General features: G+C 39.6%; 1 protein-coding gene across 1 annotated transcript; it reads left to right on the top strand.

Annotated features, from left to right (window-relative positions):
- The first annotated feature begins 2462 nt into the window (after positions 1 to 2462).
- Positions 2463 to 17037, top strand: LOC134674398 (gustatory receptor for sugar taste 43a-like). Its single transcript, XM_063532468.1, has 11 exons — positions 2463 to 2582; positions 2956 to 3070; positions 4296 to 4378; positions 4894 to 5004; positions 5864 to 6011; positions 11487 to 11642; positions 13343 to 13489; positions 15126 to 15311; positions 15708 to 15817; positions 16449 to 16610; positions 16905 to 17037. Exons 1-11 carry the CDS (start codon positions 2478 to 2480, stop codon positions 16965 to 16967), a joined length of 1386 nt encoding a protein of 461 aa, XP_063388538.1. The 5' UTR covers positions 2463 to 2477; the 3' UTR covers positions 16968 to 17037.
- The last annotated feature ends 7862 nt before the right edge of the window (positions 17038 to 24899 follow it).

Here is a 24899-nt window from a genome sequence, read left to right as displayed (position 1 = left end):
GCGAGTCTTATATATCAACTTACTTACGAACGTAGAGCTATTAGGGCGACCAACATTTGCCATAAATATATGTTATTAAACGAACAATAACAAGCAGTAGGTACCTAAAGTACTTATTTTTGATGATTCTTTGCATACTGCGTATTTATGAGTGTTTTATATTTTGTTTGATATCTAACTTTATTTCTTGAAACATGCAATAAAGATAGTAAAGATATACACGATGATTTTTAATCGGTTATCAGGAACATTTTTTTCTAACTCAGTAATTGATGTACATCACGTTGAAGATTACATGGAAACAAACTTGTTTTTTTTACCATAATTTTAATTTTGAGATCAATTTTATCCTAAAATCCTTGTCACTCTACTAATCGGTATCTATGAGAGCCTCTTTAGAAACTTAATGGCAATTGATAATTTACGATTAATAACTTGTCATTGTCATTGTCATATGCATAAACAAAGTCATAGATCCGTCAAATTTTCCGCCACATCGACTGCACTTGACTTATCGTAGTTACTTCATGTAGTGTTTTAATTATGTCTAACTTTAATGAATTAAACAATAAGATAATATTTTGCGCGAGACCTAGCCTAATAAGTTTAATTTGGTTTTGGGCTAGATATTAATATTTTTCTACTCCTGATCACCGATTAAAAATCATCGTGTATACATATATTAGTAGTTTTTTTGTACATACTTAGTAGTAGATTTGAGTCGCTTAACTTCAAACTCGGGTAAATCCATCTGTCAGATTATGCGATTTTGGTATTAAGAAAACGTAATAGGGTAGATATTTGCTGAGAGGGTCCAATGGATTTACCCGAGTTTGAAGTTAAGCGACACATTTGTAAATCCACCTTATCCCAGAACTTTTCATGAAACTTACACTAAAGATGTAAAACTTAATGTCTCCCGTATTTATGGGTTCGTAAAACTGCTGCCGTTTCAGCAAATGACTACGGTATTTATGACCGTCCACGTATCAAATATTTACCGTTACATTTAAGTAAATGTGCATATTATTTAAAATAATAATATTCATTTATAATGATTTTCTATTCAGAGATTAATATAATTCATAATTATCATATTTTGCAGCGTGCCTCATATAGGTAGCATTAGGTAGTAATGATTATTGATTGTTAATGTTAATTAATAATCATTAAAAAAGTATCAACATTTATGGGTTAATTGGGGATAAATAGGTTAAATATTTAACACTTTTCCGTCAGATCTCTGAGCTTTAAAAAGTATTTATATATACTAAATTTATTTTGCTATAGTACCTATAATTTATCTAATGAAAACTTTTGTTTTAGGTGTAGAACCGACTGGAAAGGATGGAGCGATGGCAGCAACGCCGGGAGAGAACACCAAGCCGGAGGTGTCGACACATTGTGTGGTCGGAGGGGCACACGCCTTTATTCTCAGGGTAAGATATGTTCAGTCAGCAAAGGATGCCAGTGGCAGCAATAGGAGAGAACACCAAGCCGGAGGTGTCGACACATTGTGTGGTCGGAGGGGCACACGCCTTCATTCTTTAGGGTAAGAGATGTTCAGTCAGCAAAGGATGCCAGTTAAGTGGCAGCAATAGGAAAGAACACCAAGCCGGAGGTGTCGACAGATTGTGTGGTTGGAGGGGCACACGCCTTCATTCTTAGGGTAAGAGATGTTCGGTCAGCAAAGAAAGGGTGGCATCAACGCCAAGAGGGAACATCAAGCTGCAAAGTGTCGACACATTGCGTGGTCGGAGGGGCACACGCCTTCATTCTTCGGGTAAGAGATGTTCAGTCAGCAAAGGATGCCAGTGGCAGCAATAGGAGAGAACACCAAGCCGGAGGTGTCGACACATTGTGTGGTCGGAGGGGCACACGCCTTCATTCTTTAGGGTAAGAGATGTTCAGTCAGCAAAGGATGCCAGTTAAGTGGCAGCAATAGGAAAGAACACCAAGCCGGAGGTGTCGACAGATTGTGTGGTTGGAGGGGCACACGCCTTCATTCTTAGGGTAAGAGATGTTCGGTCAGCAAAGAAAGGGTGGCATCAACGCCAAGAGGGAACATCAAGCTGCAAAGTGTCGACACATTGCGTGGTCGGAGGGGCACACGCCTTCATTCTTCGGGTAAGAGATGTTCAGTCAGCAAAGGATGCCAGTGGCAGCAATAGGAGAGAACACCAAGCAAGAGGTGTCGACACATTGCGTGGTTGGAGGGGCACACGCCTTCATTCTTAGGGTAAGAGATGTTCAGTCAGCAAAGGATGCCAGTTAAGTGGCAGCAATAGGAAAGAACACCAAGCCGGAGGTGTCGACAGATTGTGTGGTTGGAGGGGCACACGCCTTCATTCTTAGGGTAAGAGATGTTCGGTCAGCAAATAAAGGGTGGCATCAACGCCAAGAGGGAACATCAAGCTGCAAAGTGTCGACACATTGTGTGGTCGGAGGGGCACACGCCTTCATTCTTCGGGTAAGAGATGTTCAGTCAGCAAAGGATGCCAGTGGCAGCAATAGGAGAGAACACCAAGCAAGAGGTGTCGACACATTGCGTGGTTGGAGGGGCACACGCCTTCATTCTTAGGGTAAGAGATGTTCCGTCAGCAAAGGATGCCGGTGGCAGCAATAGGAGAGAGCACCAAGCCGGAGGTGTCGACACATTGCGTCATTGGAGGGGCACACGCTTTCATAGTTAGGGTAAGAAATGTTCAGTCAGCAAAGGATGGGGCGGTGGCCGTCGGGAGAAAACTGGGCTATAATGTGTTGTAAGGTGTTTTCACTGTTTTCTCTGACTCCTGACAGAACATGCGTACCGTGTCTTGTTTATTACCCATTTGAGACATGTGTTGTTCAACTTGCAGTGCCCCGTTAGTATTCTACTAAGTATGTAGTTACCGCGCAGGTTTTCTGTATTTTGAAACAACCATAATGTATTTTATATGTGAATGTTTGTTCCAGATATCCAGTTTCTTCGGTCTAGCGCCGCTTAGGTTCGAGACGCAGTCCAACGGGTTCACAGTCACTATATCTAGCGCTATGTGCATATATAGCTACATATTAGTCACAATATTAGGTAAGGGTGTTATTCCACATGTCCGATTTGTTTATTCGATGTCATTTGGTCTCACTCTCTCATTCATCAAAATGTGAGACGCAATACACATTGGACAAAGAAATTGGAAAAGCAGCTGTGCTACAAAATACTTGAGCTTTGGCCACGAAAACGCTCTGATAAAATTAAAAGAAAGTAAAATATGAGTATATTAAAACCATGTCACGCACGTTTGTATTTAAGTAGAGGATTGCTAGAGAGTTTTATTGAGAGTCAAAGATATTTAATATGTCTGAATATCACGAACCTATACTGAACATGGATAGCAAATATTAATTTCAAACTTCAAAAAATAAAATGAACACTTTAATAGACATAAACTAGTTTAGGTACACAAAAAAGACAAAACAAAGTAAAAGAAATATGTACAAAAGCAAACTAATCCACATGAGCCAAAAATAAAGATTATATTTTAGATTCTGTTAATATGAGAGATATATCAAAATTCATTCCTTAGCTTCCGGAGATTATAATTTCACACACCGTTACGTGGAGCGTGTGGGTGAATCTAATAGGAAATCAAAGGTAAATTTGAGAAGAAAGGTACTCGTATAATTACAAGAAAATCGGGGTCCCTGATTATCTAAAGATTCCTTTCATTTTGCGTAATTTGTAAGGGTGTTATTGTATTTAACTTTGAAGTACCTACATTACGAATACCTACAGTATCCGTCCCTTTTATTCAATAAGCAAATTAATATTACATATATACGTACTTAGTTTAACTCATTGCGTGCTTTTAATCTTTATCTTGGTCTTCCACTGCAACAACACGATTTATTGTCACGATAAAGCAGGGGTCTAAATATATGATTGTATGCAAATGCTTTCAAAAATACCTTATAGTTATAGAAAGATACATAGATGTAAAAATATTGGTACAGTAAGTGCCTTAACTTAAATATAAAATCCGCTCCAGCTTTCGTGAATCAATCATATACCTATTTAACTTTACCTAACTAGGTAAGTTAGATTTAAAAACTTATATAGTCAGGTAGGTAGATAAGAGAAACATAGTTTATTTCGCTCGGGACAAAATAAACTTTTTAATACCTATCTTTATGTAGGTATCTCTTTCTACTTACTTTTATTAACTTTTTATTTTCCCTACAAATATTTATCTTGACCCATAGTGTATCTTACCTCACCTAACCTTACCGATGTATAATCTAGTATGAAATTCCAGTAATTTGTACAATCTTCGGGCTCGCGACGGAAATCAACATCGGGGTCGAGCTCTCTGTGCGGATGTCGTCACGAATGTCGCAGGTCAGTGTCTCCTGCCACTTTCCCAAGTCAAACAAGGAAATTGAAAGTCCTCATTCTCTTGCCCTTGTCTCATTCACTTGGGGTAGGCGCAGCATGTCTTTTTCTTTCATTCTCTCTCGCCTGTCGTTTCATCATTCACATGCATTCGTTTCATATCATCTCTGACACAGTTCACACAGCCCATACCATACATATTTTCCTCGGATTTCCTCTCCCGTTACTTACCCTTCCACATTAATTCGTAATACGTTTCTCGTCACATGACTTTCATCCCTCCGCATCACATGCCCGTAGGTACCACGCTAGGCGATTCGCTCTTACTTTTAAGAATCAGGGAAAAGTTTTTTCTTTTATTTATCTTTCAGAAAAGTATGGTACCTTTCAAACTTATTTAATAGGTTCGCCAAAATTACGTAGTAATATCTGCTATTTCCCGCCGCCGCAACACTGTGGCAGCAGGGTCTGCTGCAGTCACAATCTAAATGTAACCTTTATAAGCTACATTTATGCCGCAGGTCGTATCGACATGCGACGTGTTGGTGGTGGTGATCACCGCGGGCGCCGGCGTGTATGGCGCCCCGAGGAGGATGCGGGAGATGCTCAAGTTTATGAACAACGTCGCGTCGGTGAGTTACTCTAAGCTATTTCTGATGCCCTGGTACCTCTGCCAAAAATATGAACAATAGTTAAATAAAGTTTTTGATATTCTTAAAACTTTTTTCAATATCTAGGTATACCAATCTTAACGGGCATTCTGCCAGAGCCTCATTTGGATTTAACACTTTGTATATTTCTGTCATAATTTATTGAAGTAACATGGATCTAATGATGCAGTCGGGCGGTAGGAGACGGACTACTCGATGGAAAAACACAAACGCATCGAGTTTAGGCTCATTAGAGAGGTCTCAAGAAGTACTGACATGCAAATGAGTACCTTCAGCAATAAAAGTGTGTGTCACATAATCATTTTTAGACAGTTACCTACTTGCATTGCGTATATATCTCAGGACTGGCCTTACGGGCAATAAGGATGGGGCCAGTACAACGGTGTGACATCGCTACAACGCGATTGGTTGATGAGTTCGCATCACGCACGCGATTGGTTGATGAGTTCGCACAACGCGCGCGATTGGTCGCAACTAGTTGCGTTAGGCTGCACGATTGGCTCGAATTCTTGAGTGACACCACCGCTGAACTGCCCGTAAGGCCAGTCCTTAAGATAGCATTCGGCAAGACGCTGCCGCAGCCCGGCAGCCGCGACCGACCGCCGCCGCCGAACGTGACAGCTGGGCGGCCGAGGTCGCCCGCAGGCCACGCCCCCCGGCCGCGCCGCTCTGCCGCCTACGTCGGACGGTGTGTCATACAAATCCCTATAAAGCAGTGCGGAGACTGCCGGGCGGCGGTTGCCGGGCGGCGACTGCCGGGTCGCGGCAGCCTCATGCCGACGCTTACCTTTAGATATAATACGCCACCTGTTGATTGCAGGTGGACACCAGCATAGGAGCTCAATATTCCCTCGCCAACGAGCGCAAACTCTGCGCGGTTCTGCTCGCCATCCTCATCTTCTTCACCGTGCTTATCGCTGACGACTTCTGCTTTTATGTGCTGCAGGCCAAGAAGATTAACAGAGAATGTAAGTTAGGGTAACATTCCATTTCCAACGACAGCTGCACTGTCAATTTTACTATGGAAATTGACAATGACAGCGACGCGACCATTACAGTTGTAATATCGTCTTAAGAATCAATTAATTAATTAATTAATGCATAATCCTTCACCGTTTCAATTTTATTTAGCCGTGTTTATATAGTTCGTTTTTTTTAGCATTAGAAAGAACTCCACAGAGGTAAGCGTACAGTTTTTATCAGGCTCTTTAATTGTTAATAATTATTGAATTATCTAATGTAGCACGGTCAATACATATAATTTACTTCAAATTATTACCGCTAAAAGTGCCGGATTTGGAACCACAAGCTTACTTCTGCGAAGTTCTTTCTAATGCTAAAAAAAACGAACTATAGGAAATCCATTGATGTGTTTTTAGTACTTTTAGGGTTCCGTACCCGAAGGATAAAAACTGGACCATATTACTACGACTCCTCTGTCCGTCTATTTCTCCGTCTGCCCTTCTGTCAGTCTGTCTGTGGCCATGCAGGCTGTAACTCATGAACCGTGATAGCTAGACAGTTTAAATTTTCACAGATTATTATTTCTGTTGACACTATAACAAGAAATACTAAACGCAGAATAAAATAAATATTAAAGTGGGGCTCCTATAGAACAAACGTGATTTTTATTTTGCCTTCTTTTGCGTAATGGTACGGAACCCTTTGTGCGCGAGTCCGCCTCGCACTTGGCCGGTTTTTTCACACTGTATGTTGTTCAGTGTTGTCCCGTAACTTTCAACAAAACCCATTTGAGTTTAATCATCAGTGACTGCGTCTAATAATAATCCGACATTGTTTACATGAAGCTTTATTCTAGTCATTCCTATCCCACTATATCTACGTCAAAGATATACAGGGGGCCGATTTTTTAAATTCGACCACTCGATTTCGTGTATTTCGTTAAATGATATCTCCACTACTAGGCGTTTAAACTCTACTAATAAAATTGAAATCGAGTGGTCAATACCACTAGATTCCAAATTTCGATCGCTCGTATTTCAAAAATTAGTATTTCGCCGTTTTCCACCGATTTTCGAGTGACGAAATCGAGCGGTCGAATTTCAAAAATCGGCCCCCAGGGTGAGAAATGAAATAGGGCCGTGAGAATCAAAAACAATAATGGAAAAATAAATAAAAATGGTGTTAGAAAATTTAACATAACTACAGTTCGAATCAAAACGTATTATATAGGGCTGATTTAGACGGCGCGCGAACTCGCATGCGATTTTAGTTACATTGCGGACTGTTGGTTATGTTGGTTACGTCCAATTCAACCGACCGATCAAAAACCGTAGTGTAATAAAACTCTGCATGCGAGTTCTCGCATCGACTAAATAGGGCATTAGGATCATTCTCTGAGAATATGTCTATTAAAAAACCCCGAGGCATGCTTATAACAATGGTAAAATTGTAAACATAAACATAATCTGGGTCGCCAAGCGTTTGCTCTACTCTACAACATTCAGAAATAGATTGACGAATTGTGTACGTTAATCAATCGAGCGATATATCCAGCGATTATAATAGATAGCATAGTGAAGAGACACGGCCACAGACATCTCAATAGAATCCGCATGTTTGTTTCTAAAGCAAACATGCCATTGACAAGCTAGATGGGTGATATATTTTGCAATGGGGCAAAATACTTACGACGTAAAGTTGACGAAATATATAGTGAGCTTAAGATCGGCTCATTTTATATTTCGTCAACTTTACCAAATGACCAATTAGGACTTATAGGAGCATTTCTTTGAGTTATTACTTAGGCCCACTTCCACCATTCCACTAACCCGGGGTTAACCGATTAAACCTGGAGTTACCATGGTTACCAGTACAATTTGACACTGAGTTGACGGTTATCCGCTTAACCCCGGGTTAGTGGGATGGTGCAAGTGGGCCTTATAAGTTTTTTCTTCGGATCTCATATGGAGGTCCATGTTACAATGTCCATGTTTGTGACGCCAAATGTATGAAATTAAGTGATACCTATTTCTAAACGTTTTAATACTTAGGAGAGCGGAAAGCTATTTGCTGAAACGAAGTCGCAATCTTTGATTTGATATGAAGATATTCAATGTTCCAAGTGAGATTTCCCTCGTGGTTCTCAGAAAGTAGTCCAAAAATACAATAAATACAATAGGTACATACATAGGCAAAACAACATATAGAATTAAGTAATTTATAATTAAACATAATTAGTACACATACACCTATAAAGTATAAAAACAATTAAAAAAAATTAAATTGAATAAATATTCATCATACTGTCTCCAATATACATGAGCATAGGCGTGGGAAGTCAGTGCTTTAAGACCTTTAAGTAATCTATTGTATGCATGTCTGTGGTTTTAAGATATCCGAGCAGAGTCTCGGCTAGCGGCCATTATAACTAACGACCACTTATTGAATTTATAGTCTCAGTAGATAAACACGTATACAATGTATGTACACAATACCATGATAATAATACGGTGATGCATACGTCAATCGTGCATCTATAATTATTTTCTTGAAATACCATTTAAGGATGACTCACGCTAAACCGAGCCGTGCCCGGGCCGAGACGTCCGACATGTCATTTTCTATGACGGCTGGTCGGTGATCACGTGGTGGGGTCTGGAAGCTCCGGCCCGGCCCCGGCTCGGTCTAACGAGAGTCATCCTTTATATAGTTTTCAAACCGTATATTATGGATAAATGTTTTTGGGTTTTGACCTTAAAAAGCGGCGTGACATGCATATAGATAATTCTTAAATAATATGTCTGCGCAGAGGCGTAGCGTGGGGGGGGCTAGGGGGGCCATAGCCCCGGGCGGCACATAAGCGGGGGCGGCAAACACGGAATTTAAAAAATTAAAAATTAAGAAATCACGATTTTCAAATCGTACTGATGCGATGGTAGCACGAACGTCGCGCGGCGGCGGTGTGGATTTCGAGATCGGTGCCGGCCGGGGCGCGGCGTTCCGAGCGCCCGCCGAGCTTATACACGAACGGACGAAAGAGCTTAAGGGTCTGTTTTACTGTACAATAATATAACTCCTTATTTTTATAACTTTAAAACTTATTTTAGAATGTGTGGGTTTTTTATTTCTCGAACTTATGTCAACTGTTTACTGAGACAGTAATGACAACAAACAAATTTGAAGTTCGCCATTTGTTTCGATTTTGAGAACAGTGCAACAAGTGCTAAGTGCAACTCCTACGGAAAAAAAATGTATGTAGATTCGATTTGCAAATTATTATTTAATTATTGTCGAAAGGTAACTAGAATGTGTGGGTTTTTTATTTCTCGAACTTATGTCAACTGTTTACTGAGACAGTAATGACAACAAACAAATTTGAAGTTCGCCATTTGTTTCGATTTTGAGAACAGTGCAACAAGTGCTAAGTGCAACTCCTACGGAAAAAAAATGTATGTAGATTCGATTTGCAAATTATTATTTAATTATTGTCGAAAGGTAACTACCTTATTATTTTTATTGTATTTGAATGTTGAATAATTAAATATTTCTAGTTTGAAAGTTTTAGGCGTATGTGCGTAAACTAGGTACATTTCTACCTTAGTTAGGTACCGAATAATTAGTAATAGGTAAGTACCTACATAATATGAACCTGTTTTATTTTGGAAATACACTGTAATCTCGATAACCCGAACCTCGTTAAGTCATAATTCTCTCAGTACCTAAAATACTTAAATCGAAAAAACGCGGTAAATATAGAATTATTTCGACTTCGTAACTCGAACAAAATATTAATTCCCTGTGAGCTATTGATAGTAGTTACTTATTTATACTCGAATTTCAAAGAGCAGACTCCGTAAATCGTAATTAGCAAAATTTATAATGACGTCTTACTTGGAATCTCCCGAACTCATAGCAATAAAATCCAAAAGAAATGTCTGGGTCTTCTATCTATTGTTTGTGCCTTGCACAAGTTGTACACGTGCAAGGAATGGACGCATATATTAAACTTTCTAAGTAACACATAAACACAGCTGTGTTCGTTATTTTTATTCACTATCGGTCAGTATTTATTTTACTGTCAGCTTGATAACAAATAAAGAAGCCAGAGCAGCAATTAACACTATGAACTTATGTTGAAAGGTGTAAGGAGTTTTCAGAAAATAGTGTCCCCAATTAGCATTAGTAGAGTTTGGCTAATGAAAGTTGGACAAGCAAAAACGCGGGAATTAAAAAAAAATCTACAGCAGGCATCTCTTTGATTACAAGGATTGCATATTTCTTTACATATACAATAAAATAAAACATAATTGTATTTGAACTGTACCTATTTTAATTGTATCTTAATTTTAAATACTAATTTTAATTTATTTATTTTATTAGTTATAACATTTTGCAATATTGAATCAGATTGTCGTTCTCTTAGACATTTGTATGCCAACTAGCAAAACATAGTGTTCAAATGTATATAACATACTTAACTACCTAAGACCTATTGTGTAGGTACACCTATGTTTTACAAATAAAGCATTCTGATTCTGGTTTTTAAGTAGGTATTTTTTTTTGTAGTATCCAAGTAATTGCACTCAGTTCTCAATAAATGATAGCCAGCCAAAAAAGAAAAAATATTTTAAAATTTTTACCGAACTTTGTCATTTTTGACCACTAATGTTGATCATAAACGGGGCGGCAAATTTCTGATCGGCCCCGGGCGGCAAACACATACGCTACGCCGCTGTGTCTGCGGGCTAATTACTCTCAAAGGTTGTACCTACTTATTCTCAAAGGATGGCCCTAATACGTTATGATTTGAACTGTACTTATGTTAAATTGTACAACGGGACTTGATCGGTACCTATTTAAGTTTTAAAATTTACCTCCGACGTTTCGAGGACGGCGTTGTTCCGTGGTCTCGGAGAAGACTAGCTAAAGTTGACGTCAACATTTTCTAGCCGCGCGAGTTTTTCGAATTATTCGCACTTGGTTGCTTGGATGGTTGTTTGGTGGTTGGTTAATAATGTGTAAATTCGTGAAAGGTTATATCAGCTGCAGTTTTTGTGTCAGCTCATTCTAACGGCAGAATCCGTCGGCAGGGTCTCCATAATATTATCCTCACACCCTAGAGCCTAAGAAATGGTCGCGCACTTTACGGTTTAAGAGGAATTTCTTCCTGTGAACGCTCCGGCTGTGAAATGAGCTCCCTGCCGAGGGGTCTTCAAAAAAGTAGTGTTCGGGTTTTAAAGGGTCGGCAAGACGAATCGCCTGAAATTAGAACTGACAATTATTGAAGTGAAAACTTCTTTAGCGGTGCTGTGCACTTTTTGTGATGGGAAAAAAATGTTAAACTCGCGACAGATCACGTGACCGACAGATTGAAAATTCGTAAGACGGACACGTGACCTGATTGAAGAACTGTTAGAATGTTATTGAATTTTCACTTCTGCCGGCACTTTCAGAGTGCAACCCGTTGTTTTTTTTCTCAGGGGACATAGTGACGAACTACATCGCCTTCTACCTGCTATGGTACGTGGTGATGGTCCTGGAGCTGCAGTTCGCGTTCACCGCGCTGTCCGTGCGCACGCGGTTCCGCGCAGTCAACGACGCCATCGCGCTCACGGCGCGACACGTCGCCATACCGCGTAAGTATTACGGTTAGCCTTTTACATGACACATCGCTACACGGTATATGGGAATTCCTTGACTTGTGACGAACTACATCGCCTTCTACCTGCTATGGTACGTGGTAATGGTGCTGGAGCTGCAGTTCGCGTTCACCGCGCTGTCCGTGCGCACGCGGTTCCGCGCAGTCAACGACGCCATCGCGCTCACGGCGCGTCACATCGCCATACCGCGTAAGTATTACGTTTAGCCTTTTACATGACACCTGAGGATAGAATTGAGAAAAGTATATGCTTTTGTCTGTCGTAAAGCAGAAGAAAATGTAGATATAATAATCCCTTATTTGCGTTCACCGCGCTGTCCGTGCGCACGCTTTTCCGCGCAGTCAACGACGCCATCGCGTTTACGGCGCGACACGTCGCCATACCGCGTAATAGTAACATTCCATTTCTGACCACAGCTGCACTACTAGTACTGAACGCGTCGCTGTTATTGTCAATTTCCATAGTAAAATGAACAGTAATGGAGCTGTCGTTGGAAATGGACTGTCCTACTAAACGTACCTTAAGTAATTACATTTAGCCTTTTTTGTATGATGCTTGGTGGGGAAAGAAACAGAGAAAAGTAAGTACTTATATGCTATTTGCCTGTTGCGAGATAGCAGACAAGTGTCTGGCGAAAATGTAGCTACCCTTAAGGTTGGTTTATTGAATACCTACAAGGATTCCTTTATATTATTTTAAAACCAAATTTTACTGTATTCTTACAAAAAAAGAATCATGATTTATGTTAAGACAGCTCAGATGGTGTGGAACTCCTTCAAATGGATGACCAGCCGACCGCCGCTTGCCAAACTAAAGCTATTCTATTCTACTCTATTCTAAGTTGGCCGTTTCTGAGGATATTGAACGCATATTTCATTATGAACGCATAATCTCGAACAAATAAACCTACCTACGAACCCGACTTTATGGTCAATGCGTTAGAGTGCATATTATTCACTTCAGAAAGTTTAAGCATGTAGGTAACACTAACAATATGTTTTGATGACGTCTCAATTCTACTCAATTGTACAAATCAGGTTAAGAAAACTGTGACCGTTTAAATAGCACCACTGGTTAAGTACCTACAATGTTTCTAATTATTATAATGATTGCAGTACTTATGATAATAGTGTGCACGTGCAATTTAAAGTGCAATAATCAGCAAAATTGATGCTGCATGTTATTATGGTATTAGTTACCTTATTATACACTAAACAACAATAAAAAGGGGCACTTTATATAGAAACTCTAAGCAAAGTGACCCGTTTTAATTTAACAGCTCTTGAGTGTACCTAGACAATATGACCTTTTTTCTCGTGTTGTAAACAGGTAAAATGAGACCAATTAATAGGTTTGAAATATTTGAAGTTCCCATTATGATATTCTCAATTTACGAGACATAAATATGTAGTTGCTTCCTTCACTCCTCTTCTTCTAGAACGAGACATCCCAAAAACTTGGGCATAAAAGTCAAAACATTTGTAACCTAAGCTATTTTGACTAGGAAGTATTTAAGTATTAGAAAATGGAACATACACAATCCATAACAAATTACTCATGACTGTAAGTACTCGCCCACAGTTCAAGAATGATTATTCCGCATTGATCTATCTTTTTTTCATATCCTACCCAGTTACTAATATGCCCCCAGTACAGCACCTTCCCTTGTTTTCCAGTGGAAAAGTTGGAACAACCAGCACCCGTCAATATGTTCGCGATCCGCGTCGCTCCGGCCGACGCGCGCCGCTCCGCCAGCAACGTCAGCTTGCTGGTCGACTCGCTACCTGGCGCAGGAGACCACCCCGTCATCATTAGGAAAAACGGTGCGTAGTCCGGCTGTGTCAATATGTTCGCGATCCGCGTCGCTCCGGCCGACGCGCGCCGCTCCGCCAGCAACGTCAGCTTGCTGGTCGACTCGCTACCCGGCGCAGGAGACCACCCTGTCATCATTAGGAAAAACGGTGCATAGTCCGGCTGTGTCAATATGTTCGCGATCCGCGTCGCTCCGGCCGACGCGCGCCGCTTCGCCAGCAACGTCAGCTTGCTGGTTGACTCGCTGCCCGGCGCAGGAGACCACCCCGTCATCATTAGGAAAAACGGTGCGTAGTCCGGCTGTGTCAATATGTTCGCGATCCGCGTCGCTCCGGCCGACGCGCGCCGCTCCGCCAGCAACGTCAGCTTGCTGGTCGACTCGCTGCCCGGCGCAGGAGACCACCCCGTCATCATTAGGAAAAACGGTGCGTAGTCCGGCTGTGTCAATATGTTCGTGATCCGCGTCGCTCCGGCCGACGCGCGCCGCTCCGCCAGCAACGTCAGCTTGCTGGTCGACTCGCTGCCCGGCGCAGGAGACCACCCCGTCATCATTAGGAATAACGGTGCGTAGTCCGGCTGTGTCAATATGTTCGTGATCCGCGTCGCTCCGGCCGACGCGCGCCGCTCCGCCAGCAACGTCAGCTTGCTGGTCGACTCGCTGCCCGGCGCAGGAGACCACCCCGTCATCATTAGGAAAAACGGTGCGTAGTCCGGCTGTGTCAATATGTTCGTGATCCGCGTCGCTCCGGCCGACGCGCGCCGCTCCGCCATCAACGTCAGCTTGCTGGTCGACTCGCTACCCGGCACAGGAGACCACCCCGTCATCATTAGGAAAAACGGTGCGTAGTTTTCGGTTCCAGCCAGGGCCGTCTTAAACTATGCTGGGGCCCCTGGGCACATAAGAATTTGGGGCCCTTTTGGAAAGTAAAGAAAGAGCATTAAACTAATTTTTTTCTACTATGATCTTCTATTTATTATGGGTAAATATACTGTTACTGTCTGTTCTTTGGGCCTCCCTGAGGATGGGGTCCTTGGGCACGGGCCCCGTGTGCCCTTATGGTAAAGACGGTACTGGCTCCATCTTAAAAGTAGGCGTCAAACCAGGAAACTAGAAAGGAATAAAAGATAGGTACCGATGGCGTGGCGCGCTGCGCGAAAATTGCGATGGAAAGGAACGTTTCGCGATCGTGTCTTTTTTTAACGTTTTTACCGTTAATCGATTGTCATATTGTCATTATCAATCAATAATCAAAGCATTTATTTTCAAGCAACTATAAGGTCCATAGATACATACCTTACAAACTAACATATGTACTTAACATATAAGTATATTATGCTCCCTGTACTTGTGAAACAAACGGATTGCCGCTGAATCTAGCTTAAACCTAGAGAAATCTCAAATAGAGATCTTTTCTAAAATCTGACTGTTGCGGGACTTAAATAACTCCAGCATATTTCCTTCAACAACAGGTACAGTCGCCATCAGATATATCGGAGCGGCCAATGTGTTTACAATATCTGAACGCGCACTCTAATGCCTTGACAATAGAGGCGTGTTCAGATATTTGTGAACACCTTGGCCGCTCCGATATATCTGATGGCGACTGTACTACCCCATTTATGTATATTAATTTTTCTTTTGACCAGTAAACGGCGAGCCCCGTCTGATCGTGCCCCCGTGCGAGGCCATCCGTCGGCTCGCAGCGCTCCACGGCTCCTTGTGCGAGGTGGTGCAGAGGATCGACATGAGTTATGGTCTCCCGCTCATAGTTATACTGCTGTCTACGCTGCTGCATCTTATTGTCACGCCGTACTTCCTTATTATGGAGATCAGTGAGTCCGTTCAGCCTTATGATCTGTCTGCGGACTCTAGTAAGGACACGTATGTTGCTTTTGTGCAAGACAATGTTATACAACAGACTACGAGTGAGTCATATTATAGTATTTCATAAACACTTATTATACTACTGTAATAAGCGAGCTGGAGTGTAGTTTTCATTTCTCAAATATTTCTTTAAGGGGGTCATTAACACAAATTATCGGAGTCTTATTTTGTCCGCTAATGAGCCCAGCTTTGTCATCAGCTTACGTTACCTACAAACAGTACGGACATTTTTAAAGTTAATTGTGAAATTTCCTCACGCATGGTGCTCTGCCAAACGATTTTGCACGAAATTATATACGAAAATTCTTTAGAAATATAAGAAAATGTTTATTTTCTCCTTCCAGTTGTATCTACGAATCGAATCCACTTCTTGGTGCTCCAGTTTCTGTGGTGCGTCACGCACATGCTGCGCATGTTCGTCGTGGTAGAGCCATGTCACTACACCATTACTGAGGTACCTAACTTTCTATACCTTCGCCCTTCTAATGATAAAAATCTCGACAGGGCATTCATATTAAAACCGGAGATTGCCAAAAGATGGCGCGGTCTTTTAACAGATTACCGGTTAATATTGGAATAGAATAGCGGTCATTATATTTTTGAATCCTACCAACTGCGCCAACTAGACTAAATATAAGTCAAAAATAGGGACCATGCGCGTTGGACGGTCTGCCATCTTGTGGCCTGAATTGGAAACATATGTGCACATATACATTGCCCAAGCAAGTGCTACCATCTACCGTTCTCGTCGGTACGTTTTTCTTGTGCATAGTAGGTTCTGCCATCTTGTGGGCTACATTGGAAGCATACACGTCACATTTACGCCTCGCGCCAAAATCCGACGGCCCCTATTATGCACCTCCTATAAACTAATCACATATTACAATGTCACTATAGAGCAGACATAATTTAGATATTCTTTGTCATTTCAATATATTGTAGATAACTAGATACCTATACCTTTGCATAATTGTTAAGTTTTTTGTATCCAGTTGGACAACATGGACAGAAAACGTTTTAGTTTAACCTCCTGACGTCTTAATCTCTATGGAGTTACAGAAGTAAATTTACAATTACTATTCCAGGGCAAAAGGACCGAACAGCTGGTGTGCCAGCTGATAACGTACGCGCCGTCAGGCGGCGCACTTCCCTCGCGGCTGGAGCTGTTCTCGCGGCAGCTCCTGCTGCGCTCCGTCACCTACTCCCCGCTGGGGATGGCCACGCTGGACCGCCCGCTGGTCGCTTCTGTAAGACTTGTAGATAACCGTCGGGCGGCGCACTATCCTCGCGACTGGAGCTAGTAGGGCTATTCTCCCGGCAGTTCTTGCGCTCAGTCACCTACTAATGTGACTACGCCGTTTGGCCGTTGAACGACGCGCCGTAATTTTGCACACAAAAATCGGTCATCTGTGTGCTGCGCGGAAGCCAAAGGCTTAATCAATAATTACCTACTTTTCTGCGCCAATTTTTTTTTTTTAATTTTAATAAAATTTTATACAATAAACTTATTTTAAATATTTCATGTCTTTTTTTCGTTGCAGGTAATAGGCGCAGTGACTACGTATTTGGTCATTTTAATACAGTTCCAAAGATATGACAGTTAAAATGAACTGACCCTGTAGGTATCTATCGCATCGTAAGAAGAGGCCACGCATACAACACACGTCGTATATGTGTGTAACTGCTAGCGTATACTTATGTATATGATTTTATATATCTTAATAGATATGAGGTGAAATGAGTTCTCTGAACGGAGGTCGCTGTCTCGCTGAGTACTGAGCGGAAGGTAAATCAACAATAAGCAAGACATGGAAAGTATATAAATCCTGTTATATATAAATACATGCATATAATCAGACATCGGATTCCGTGGGGCGAAACTTCTTGACAGCTAGGGACTTCCTACGTCGATAAACTCATTTATCGATACTAGTTCTAAATACTAGTGATCACACAAAGGTTTGCTTATAAAATATTTTTTTATTAAAAGAGTATTATATAATAAAATAAGAACTAAATTTTCCTCTTCTTTTTTTAAAACGTTTTTAAAAGTTTACTCGTCACAATTTATTTCTTCATGACTGTCCCATCTATTGTTGTTAAAGTAAACTACCAGAATTTTTTCCATATTTTCGGGCGTTAAGCGTCTCCGTCTTGGCTGAAAAATCCATTTCAGGTGGCTAAAAGACTTTTTAATTTCTGTGGAGGTTATAGGAGCATAGCAAAATTTCATAAAGTGATCAATGGTATTTCGTTTATTTATCGGTTGTAATGTAACTTCTTCACCTTTTAATAACAAATTGATTTTTTCCATTGTGTTGTACCCGGAGTTTTTGTAAAAAACGTTTTTAAATTTATCGTATACGATTTTCCCCTTTTTGTCCAAAAATATTTTAGATAATGCAGACTGTACCTTCTTCACTATTCGCACACCAAAGTCTAGAGACAAATTTGTTGCTTGTAATTTCTTTATCGACTCTTGAATGATATTTAGATTGTCGGCAATAAATTTTAGTTCACCCTGAAGAGAAGATTTATTTAGTGCAGCCTTGGCCATTTTAACTGCTTTCCCATCTGATGCAGAAAATGTATGCAGAACTCGTCTTATATCTTCAAAATATTTAGCGTAATAGTTTGCTGCTTGCAACCATGTGCCCCATCTTATAATGGTTGGTTGCGGCGGTAGAGGTACATTTGGTAACATATTTTTAAATACATTGATTCTCTTGGGACACTTCAAAAATACTTTTTTGACGGATGATATCAAGTTATTAACATTTGGAAACAGATATCTAACTTTCTCAGCAACCCTATTTAATCCGTGAGCTGCACATGTTACGTGAGTCATATTTTGAAAAACTGAATCCAGTTTCTTACCCATTTTTATCATATAAGGTGCTGCGTCAGTCACCAACAATAGCACTTTTTTGAAATTATCGCTATTTGAATCACAGCACCAAAAATTTGATAGGGACGTTATAATCAAATTTGCAATAGTTTCATTATTTGTCTGCTGTAAACATTTACTTGCAATAACATACGGCCGACTTGGTGTGCTGTGAGAAAGTTTGCCAATGACAACATTTGCAATTTGGTCACCGTTAGAATTTGTAGTTTCATCTACCGACACGTAGATGTAATTGTTTCCAATTTCGTTCCTAATTTGTTGATACGTTTCATTATAAATTGGAGAAAGATAATTTTTTCTGATAGTAGATTCCGAAGGCACTGAAAACTTCCCATATCGTCCAGAAATGCAATTTTGAATAAAACCATAAAAATTTGGATTTTCTAATTGATACCACGATATATTGCAGGCCACCATGAACATAGTAAGCTCTTTGTAGAATTTATATTTTTCTTCTTGAATACTTGTATGTCTTCCGGTTTTCAAGTGCCTAGCAAGAGAATAATTTTTGCGATGAAAGGTCACTTGACATTGGCTACAGCGTAGCTTAGACCCGCGTTTAATTATTTCAGGATGCTTTTTAAGCAAGTCTTCTATTTTTTGAAGAGGCATTATTTATTTTCACTCATAAATATAAAATCTGTAATAAATAGCACGTCTTTACAAATGAGAATGACAGTGTCTGATGACATTGACAAGTATTGTTTCATAGTGAGTGTCTAAGTAGGTAAGGTACTTCTATTTAATTATCTGAAGAGGTTAAGATAATGGGTATCAACTATTTTATAATGCAATCGGTACTAGCCTTATCTATGTGTAACCTACCGATTATTTTAGACGCTATGTATGAATTTCATACTGGTTTTCAGAACAATAGTTACGAAAAACACACACAATGTTGGGGGCGGTCACTATTATATAGAACTAGTATCGATAAATGGGTTTATCGATATAGGAAGTCCCTAGCTGTCAAGAAGTTTCGCCCCACGGAATCCGATGTCTGCATATAATATACATACAGCATATACTTCTAAGGTTGCCTCCAGAAACTCGCGAACTAAATTGACAGGTCAATGTGCACAAATGATACCACAGTTTGGCCAGTGCTGTTCATATCGATATTTTCAAAAAAGTTTGGATTAGAGAATATCGCGAGAATTCACCGCTAGCGGCGCTACTGTTGCGCGGTCAATTAAAATAGGTACTTGGTATTTCGATAATTGTCCAATTTTATTGTAATAGATGGGCATTTTCACTTAATTGAACACCTTTAACGGCCGTTTAGCAATCGTTACAAAACTGACGGTCAATGTCAAATCCCATACATTTTGTCAGGAACGTAACGGTTAGACGTTACTGAAACACGACTTAAGTCGCGCTTAACTTGTACAAGTTAAATGAAAATGCCCAGATACAAGGATATTGGATAAACATATTGTAGTTAATTATATAAATATTTTATTATATTTATTTTATTTTATTTGTTAGGAAAACTTACAGCTAGAGTAACAAGTTGTAGGTGATAACATAAAAACCGTGATCTTGGCTCAAAATACAAATAGCCTTATTTATATATTCGCCCAGACGGCAAAATAAGATAAGATTTCTTATTTATTTTGTGTGGTGTGGACGTAAAAATTAAAACGTTAGGGACGTTGGAAACTGGACATTCAAGTTGACAATTAGGTCAGAATTTAAATACAATTAGACCAAAAAAAGTCTGCAGCGATTTTAATAGCCCACGCAGTGCAAGTATTATTTTAAACGTCAAAATTCTATGAAATTATGAGGTATAAATAACAGTTGCACTGCGTGGGCTATCAAAATCGCTGCAGACTTTTCTTGGTCTAACTTTAAATATCGTTCAATCTCATCAACCGGTCACATTGTATAAAATTAAATCACCAATTTTAGATTTATGGCGACAACCGCGAGCTCTTGATATTAAACAACTTGCCCCCAAACCTGCATATTAAGAGCCAACAGGAGTGGTCATCTCTCCATACTCGACTGTTTTCTTCGTGGGTTTTGATGCTAGAGCAATGATTTTTTCAACACAGATTAATATTGTCAATATCTATCGGACCGTTTTGCTTTTTTGATATTTTTGTTTTTTAAGGCGCTAGAGCCTTTCAAAAATGGCCAAAATGGGCTCATTGACTATGCCGCAATGAGAGGCGTAGTATTCAAAACTGATATCAAAAGCAAAACGGTCTGGCACAGAAAATTTCATAATCATTTAGATTTACAAATTTGGTAATGACTGGTTAAGTTTTGGAGGAAACAGTCGAGTACGAAACCTCGATTTTTGAGATTTTTACGCAGGATTTTTCGCCTTGTCCTTATCGCACTAGTTTAGGAGCCGCTTCCGTTAGCGAGATGGGTATATTTACCTAAAATATTTAAAACTCAGGTCCTGTTTCGTCTTAACATTGAAATTTGTTAGTTTCACATCCGCACCTCTTGATTTGATTGGTAACGTCAAAATCTTACAATCGAATCAACCACTTTTCTCGTCACATTCATACAAATCGAAATCGTTTGTGACCCCTTTATAATTATCACATGGGTAGTAGTTGCATCTTACTTATCGATATCATTTTATCGACATATACTCCTGACTATTTTTTCTTTGCTAAGTATTCCTGGTATCATTTTATTTGTCAAACTCATGTCAATTTAGTTCGCGAGTTTCTGGAGGCAACTGTAGTCAAACGTATAAGTAGGTATAACCTGCTAAAATACATAATTATAATAGTGTAATGTACATAATAAGCTTACATTAGAGTACCTAGTAAGCTAATATTATCATACAATAAATCGACTTTTTCGTTGGAGTTTCTATATTTAGTCGTTAATCATTATTTTAAAATATAAGATACGAGTAGTTAAGTAACATATTGTACCTACCATATGTACAGTCGCCATCAAATATATCACAGCGGCCAAGGTGTTCACAATATCTGAACACGCACTCTAACGCCCTGACAATAGAGGGGTGTTCAGATATTTGTGAGCACCTTGGCCGCTCCGATATATCTGATGGCGACTGTACTACAAATTATATTTATGCGGTAAGCAAAAAATTGTCAAGCACTAAAATTAGACAATCCGCGCCATCTATTTCAGCTGTCAAATTACACGTCTTTATATAAAGGTACCTATCCTATATACATTCGTTGCCAGCGGTTACTATAGTATAATTAATAAAAATAAAGCTAACAATGTATGAAATAAAATGATGTGTCAATTATATTTAAGAACTTGGTCCAACATTATTGAATCAGTATTAAATGTACTTTTGAGCAAATTAATATATATATATATAGCGTATAAATATATCTAATATACAGTCAGCAGCAATAGTTGCTAAGCGGGCGAGGTGTTCAAAATGATCTCTTGGCGCGACTAGAGAATAAGAGCGCGTCAAGGTATCTTTGAACACTTCGCCCGCTTAGTGACTTCTGCTGCTGACTGTATTACAGAAAATAAATAGTATTTTTGTATGATTACCTTGACAACTATTTTCTCAGAATATTTTCAATGCAACCTTGCAGACTTCGAGCAAATGGGGAACACACATATAAAAATATAAACACTAGGTCCAATTCATAACCTATGTTTTGAAGATGATTTAATCGGACTTTAGTTTCCAAGTACAGCGAAAGTGCATACCCACTTTATGAATGAATCCCATTTATAAAGTGGATATGCACTTTTGCAGCTGTGTACGGTGCATATTATCAAAACTGTAAGAATATTTTTTCTACAATCTAAATAAAGTATTTCGTTGTGCCTATTCTGAGAATAACGTAGCATTAGACCAAGCTAAGTTGGCAGCGATCTTGATATCCCAGACTAGAGATGCACCGGATATCCGGCCGGATAGGCCGGATACCGGATAGTAACATTGCTTGATTTCGGAGTAAACAAATTGGATTTAAGAAACAGACATGGTCATAATCGTACTTGTTTGTTATTTTAAATCAATTTAATAATTCCATTGACTTGCACGCGCACTCATTTCGAACCTTGAAATGAGTCCGCGCGAACGTTCACTAGGAAACAGGTCAAACCTGCAGAATGCATGCGCACATAGGTATAGTTCCGCTGGCCGAATATCCGGCGGCCGGATACCGGATATTCAGCTGATGGTCAGGCCGAATATCCGGTATCCAGCCAAACGACTATCCGTTGCATCTCTATCCCAGACTGTGCAAGTATTATGGCGGGGAGGGTGCCGCCACCCTTAAGTCATCCTACCCCGTCGCCCCCGTACCGCGCAGGCGAGGACTTTAAGCGGTCGGTCTATAAATAACTTGGTCTAACTCTTATTGAAAAAGCAAATTAACCCATAGACGGTGCGAACGGGGCATCGATATACTAAGCTTGCATAACGCTGTCTCACTCACACATCGAAGTGGCGTGTGAATCTGCATCGGTGACAATCGATTTATTTAAGTATTAATAAGTACCTATAAATTAAGCTGTACCTACATATGAAAACCATTTAAATACATGAAAATCTAATGAAATCCAATTAGGATTGTTCATTTTTTTTAGACCCCCATTTTTATTTTATTTTCTGAAAATATAGGTTAATTTAAGATACCAATTTGAATGATTTAGTAATTCGTGGCTCGGTTGAATATTTATAATTTATTGAAAATATGAGATACGACTTCTCGTAAATTACATGTCGTCGGCTGATTAGGATAATGCACAAGCAACAACAAGCATTAAAAAAATAGTTGTCATTGTCAATTGATTGTAATGTCACCTGTCGACAATGTCAGTGTCACGTGTTTCTATAAATAACAATCGTCTGGAATGGAAAACTCGTTTATTTTGAATCATTAATTTCTTTGATATTGTAAAATACCTACGCTATAAATTTGAGAAAGCTGATTCCAGAAATCTGCCTAAGTTATATAATATAACTTAGTTTTATTGGAGTATGTATCCATATAGCATCCAACTCCAACCATAACTTGGCTGAAATCAAGGGAGCAAAAATACAAATGTAAGTTACCTACATCATATATATTTTAACTGATTCGATTTGTAAGAAGATTGGATTCATAAAATCGTTACAAGCGTCCATTGCTAAAGGTAGCTTAGCACCCAGTGGGTGCTTTCTACCGGCTTGTCACCATTGTTTGGATATTGTACTACATACTTATACTACTATATTAGGAACATGCCAATTTTGCTAATTATATCCTATTATTTCAGGTCATCGTGATTCCTATTTAGATACAGCTGTGAGATATGTAACTGCACTTGGGCCCAGAACAAAGTTGAGCATTTTGTATTGAAACGAACGTCATATTAATTATTAATCGTCGTAATACTTTACGACCGTAAATAATGCCTGGGAACAGAGTAAATAACAAACCATACACTTCTCTTCTGGATGGTCAACAAGAAGCCATCATTGTCAGATGCTCGTGCAGAACATGATAAACATACATTTAATGTAAAGTTACTATTTTTTTTGGAAACATATATAACATATTTCCCAAATTAATAAAAAAGTAGGTAAACAAAAACATGTTTTATTATTCACAACTCTTTATTAAGTCTTGTCCACCATGATATCAGCAGCTTGAACTGCAACATGTACCTGGAAATTAGAAATTATATCTTTTTAAAGCAGTTTCAGGCTGAATTTTGAGTATGGCTATGTATTCTTGTATATTCCTTCTTTCTAGTAGGCACCATCTCTGTTTAACGGTTTGCCTTTAGATACTCTGGCTACATTACCACAGAAAATAAATAGATAGCACGACCCTACCAATAAAGTGAGCTTTTAAATACTTAATTGTAGTAAATTAATATTAATTTTATACTTACATCGACGTGATTCTCACAGCAATACTGTGTGTAACACGTGAAGTAGGTAGGTATTCCAAGTTTAATTCACGGCACCATCTTTCACGTCGTAGGTATTCGTGGATTCGAACTATTATTTTTGTGAATCATTCCCACACATAGGAACAAGGTTTTTGATATATTATTAAGCAATGAAATCTACTGTTTAGGTATTAATTATAAATCAAATTGTAACAAACAAGCGCAGCGGTTTAACTGAAAAATTTTGTTATGACAATCGATGACAATGATAACTTTGACAATACGTGAGTGACGGATTTATTTACTATGGTTCGATAACTTTTATTATGCAATGACTTTACATTCAGCCCAGGAGAAGGTCAAACTAAGGTCATAAGGATATTTGTTGAAATATCTTCAATCCTCAATTATTATATCGCAGCAAATGTCGGAAACTGTTTAAAAACCTTATATCTCGAAATGGTTTTCGAAATAGAACATTTGAAAAAAAAAGAACAATCCTAATTGTTTGTCTGTACCTATAATTTCCTGTAATGGCTCCTCTTCACGATGGGCCAGCGCCGGGCACTCCAAGGGACGCAGCCATGCGGTAGAATCAGATAGCAATATCACTTGCTCCCTCTAACGCATAAATGCGTCCCTTGGAGTGGCCGGCGTTGGTCCATCGTGTAGAGGAGCCATAAGGCCTTGACCATTTCTGCTCTTCCCATGACTACAGGCAGAAGGGTGACACTGGACCCTCTGAGGCGCTCTCGGCCCCATTCGGCTCAGC

The sequence above is a fragment of the Cydia fagiglandana genome, chromosome 20, assembly GCF_963556715.1.
Source record: "Cydia fagiglandana chromosome 20, ilCydFagi1.1, whole genome shotgun sequence".
In the NCBI taxonomy this organism is placed as follows: domain Eukaryota; kingdom Metazoa; phylum Arthropoda; class Insecta; order Lepidoptera; family Tortricidae; genus Cydia; species Cydia fagiglandana.
The sequence above is the reverse complement of the archived record's forward strand: the minus strand, read 5'-3'. Positions and strand labels throughout refer to the sequence as shown.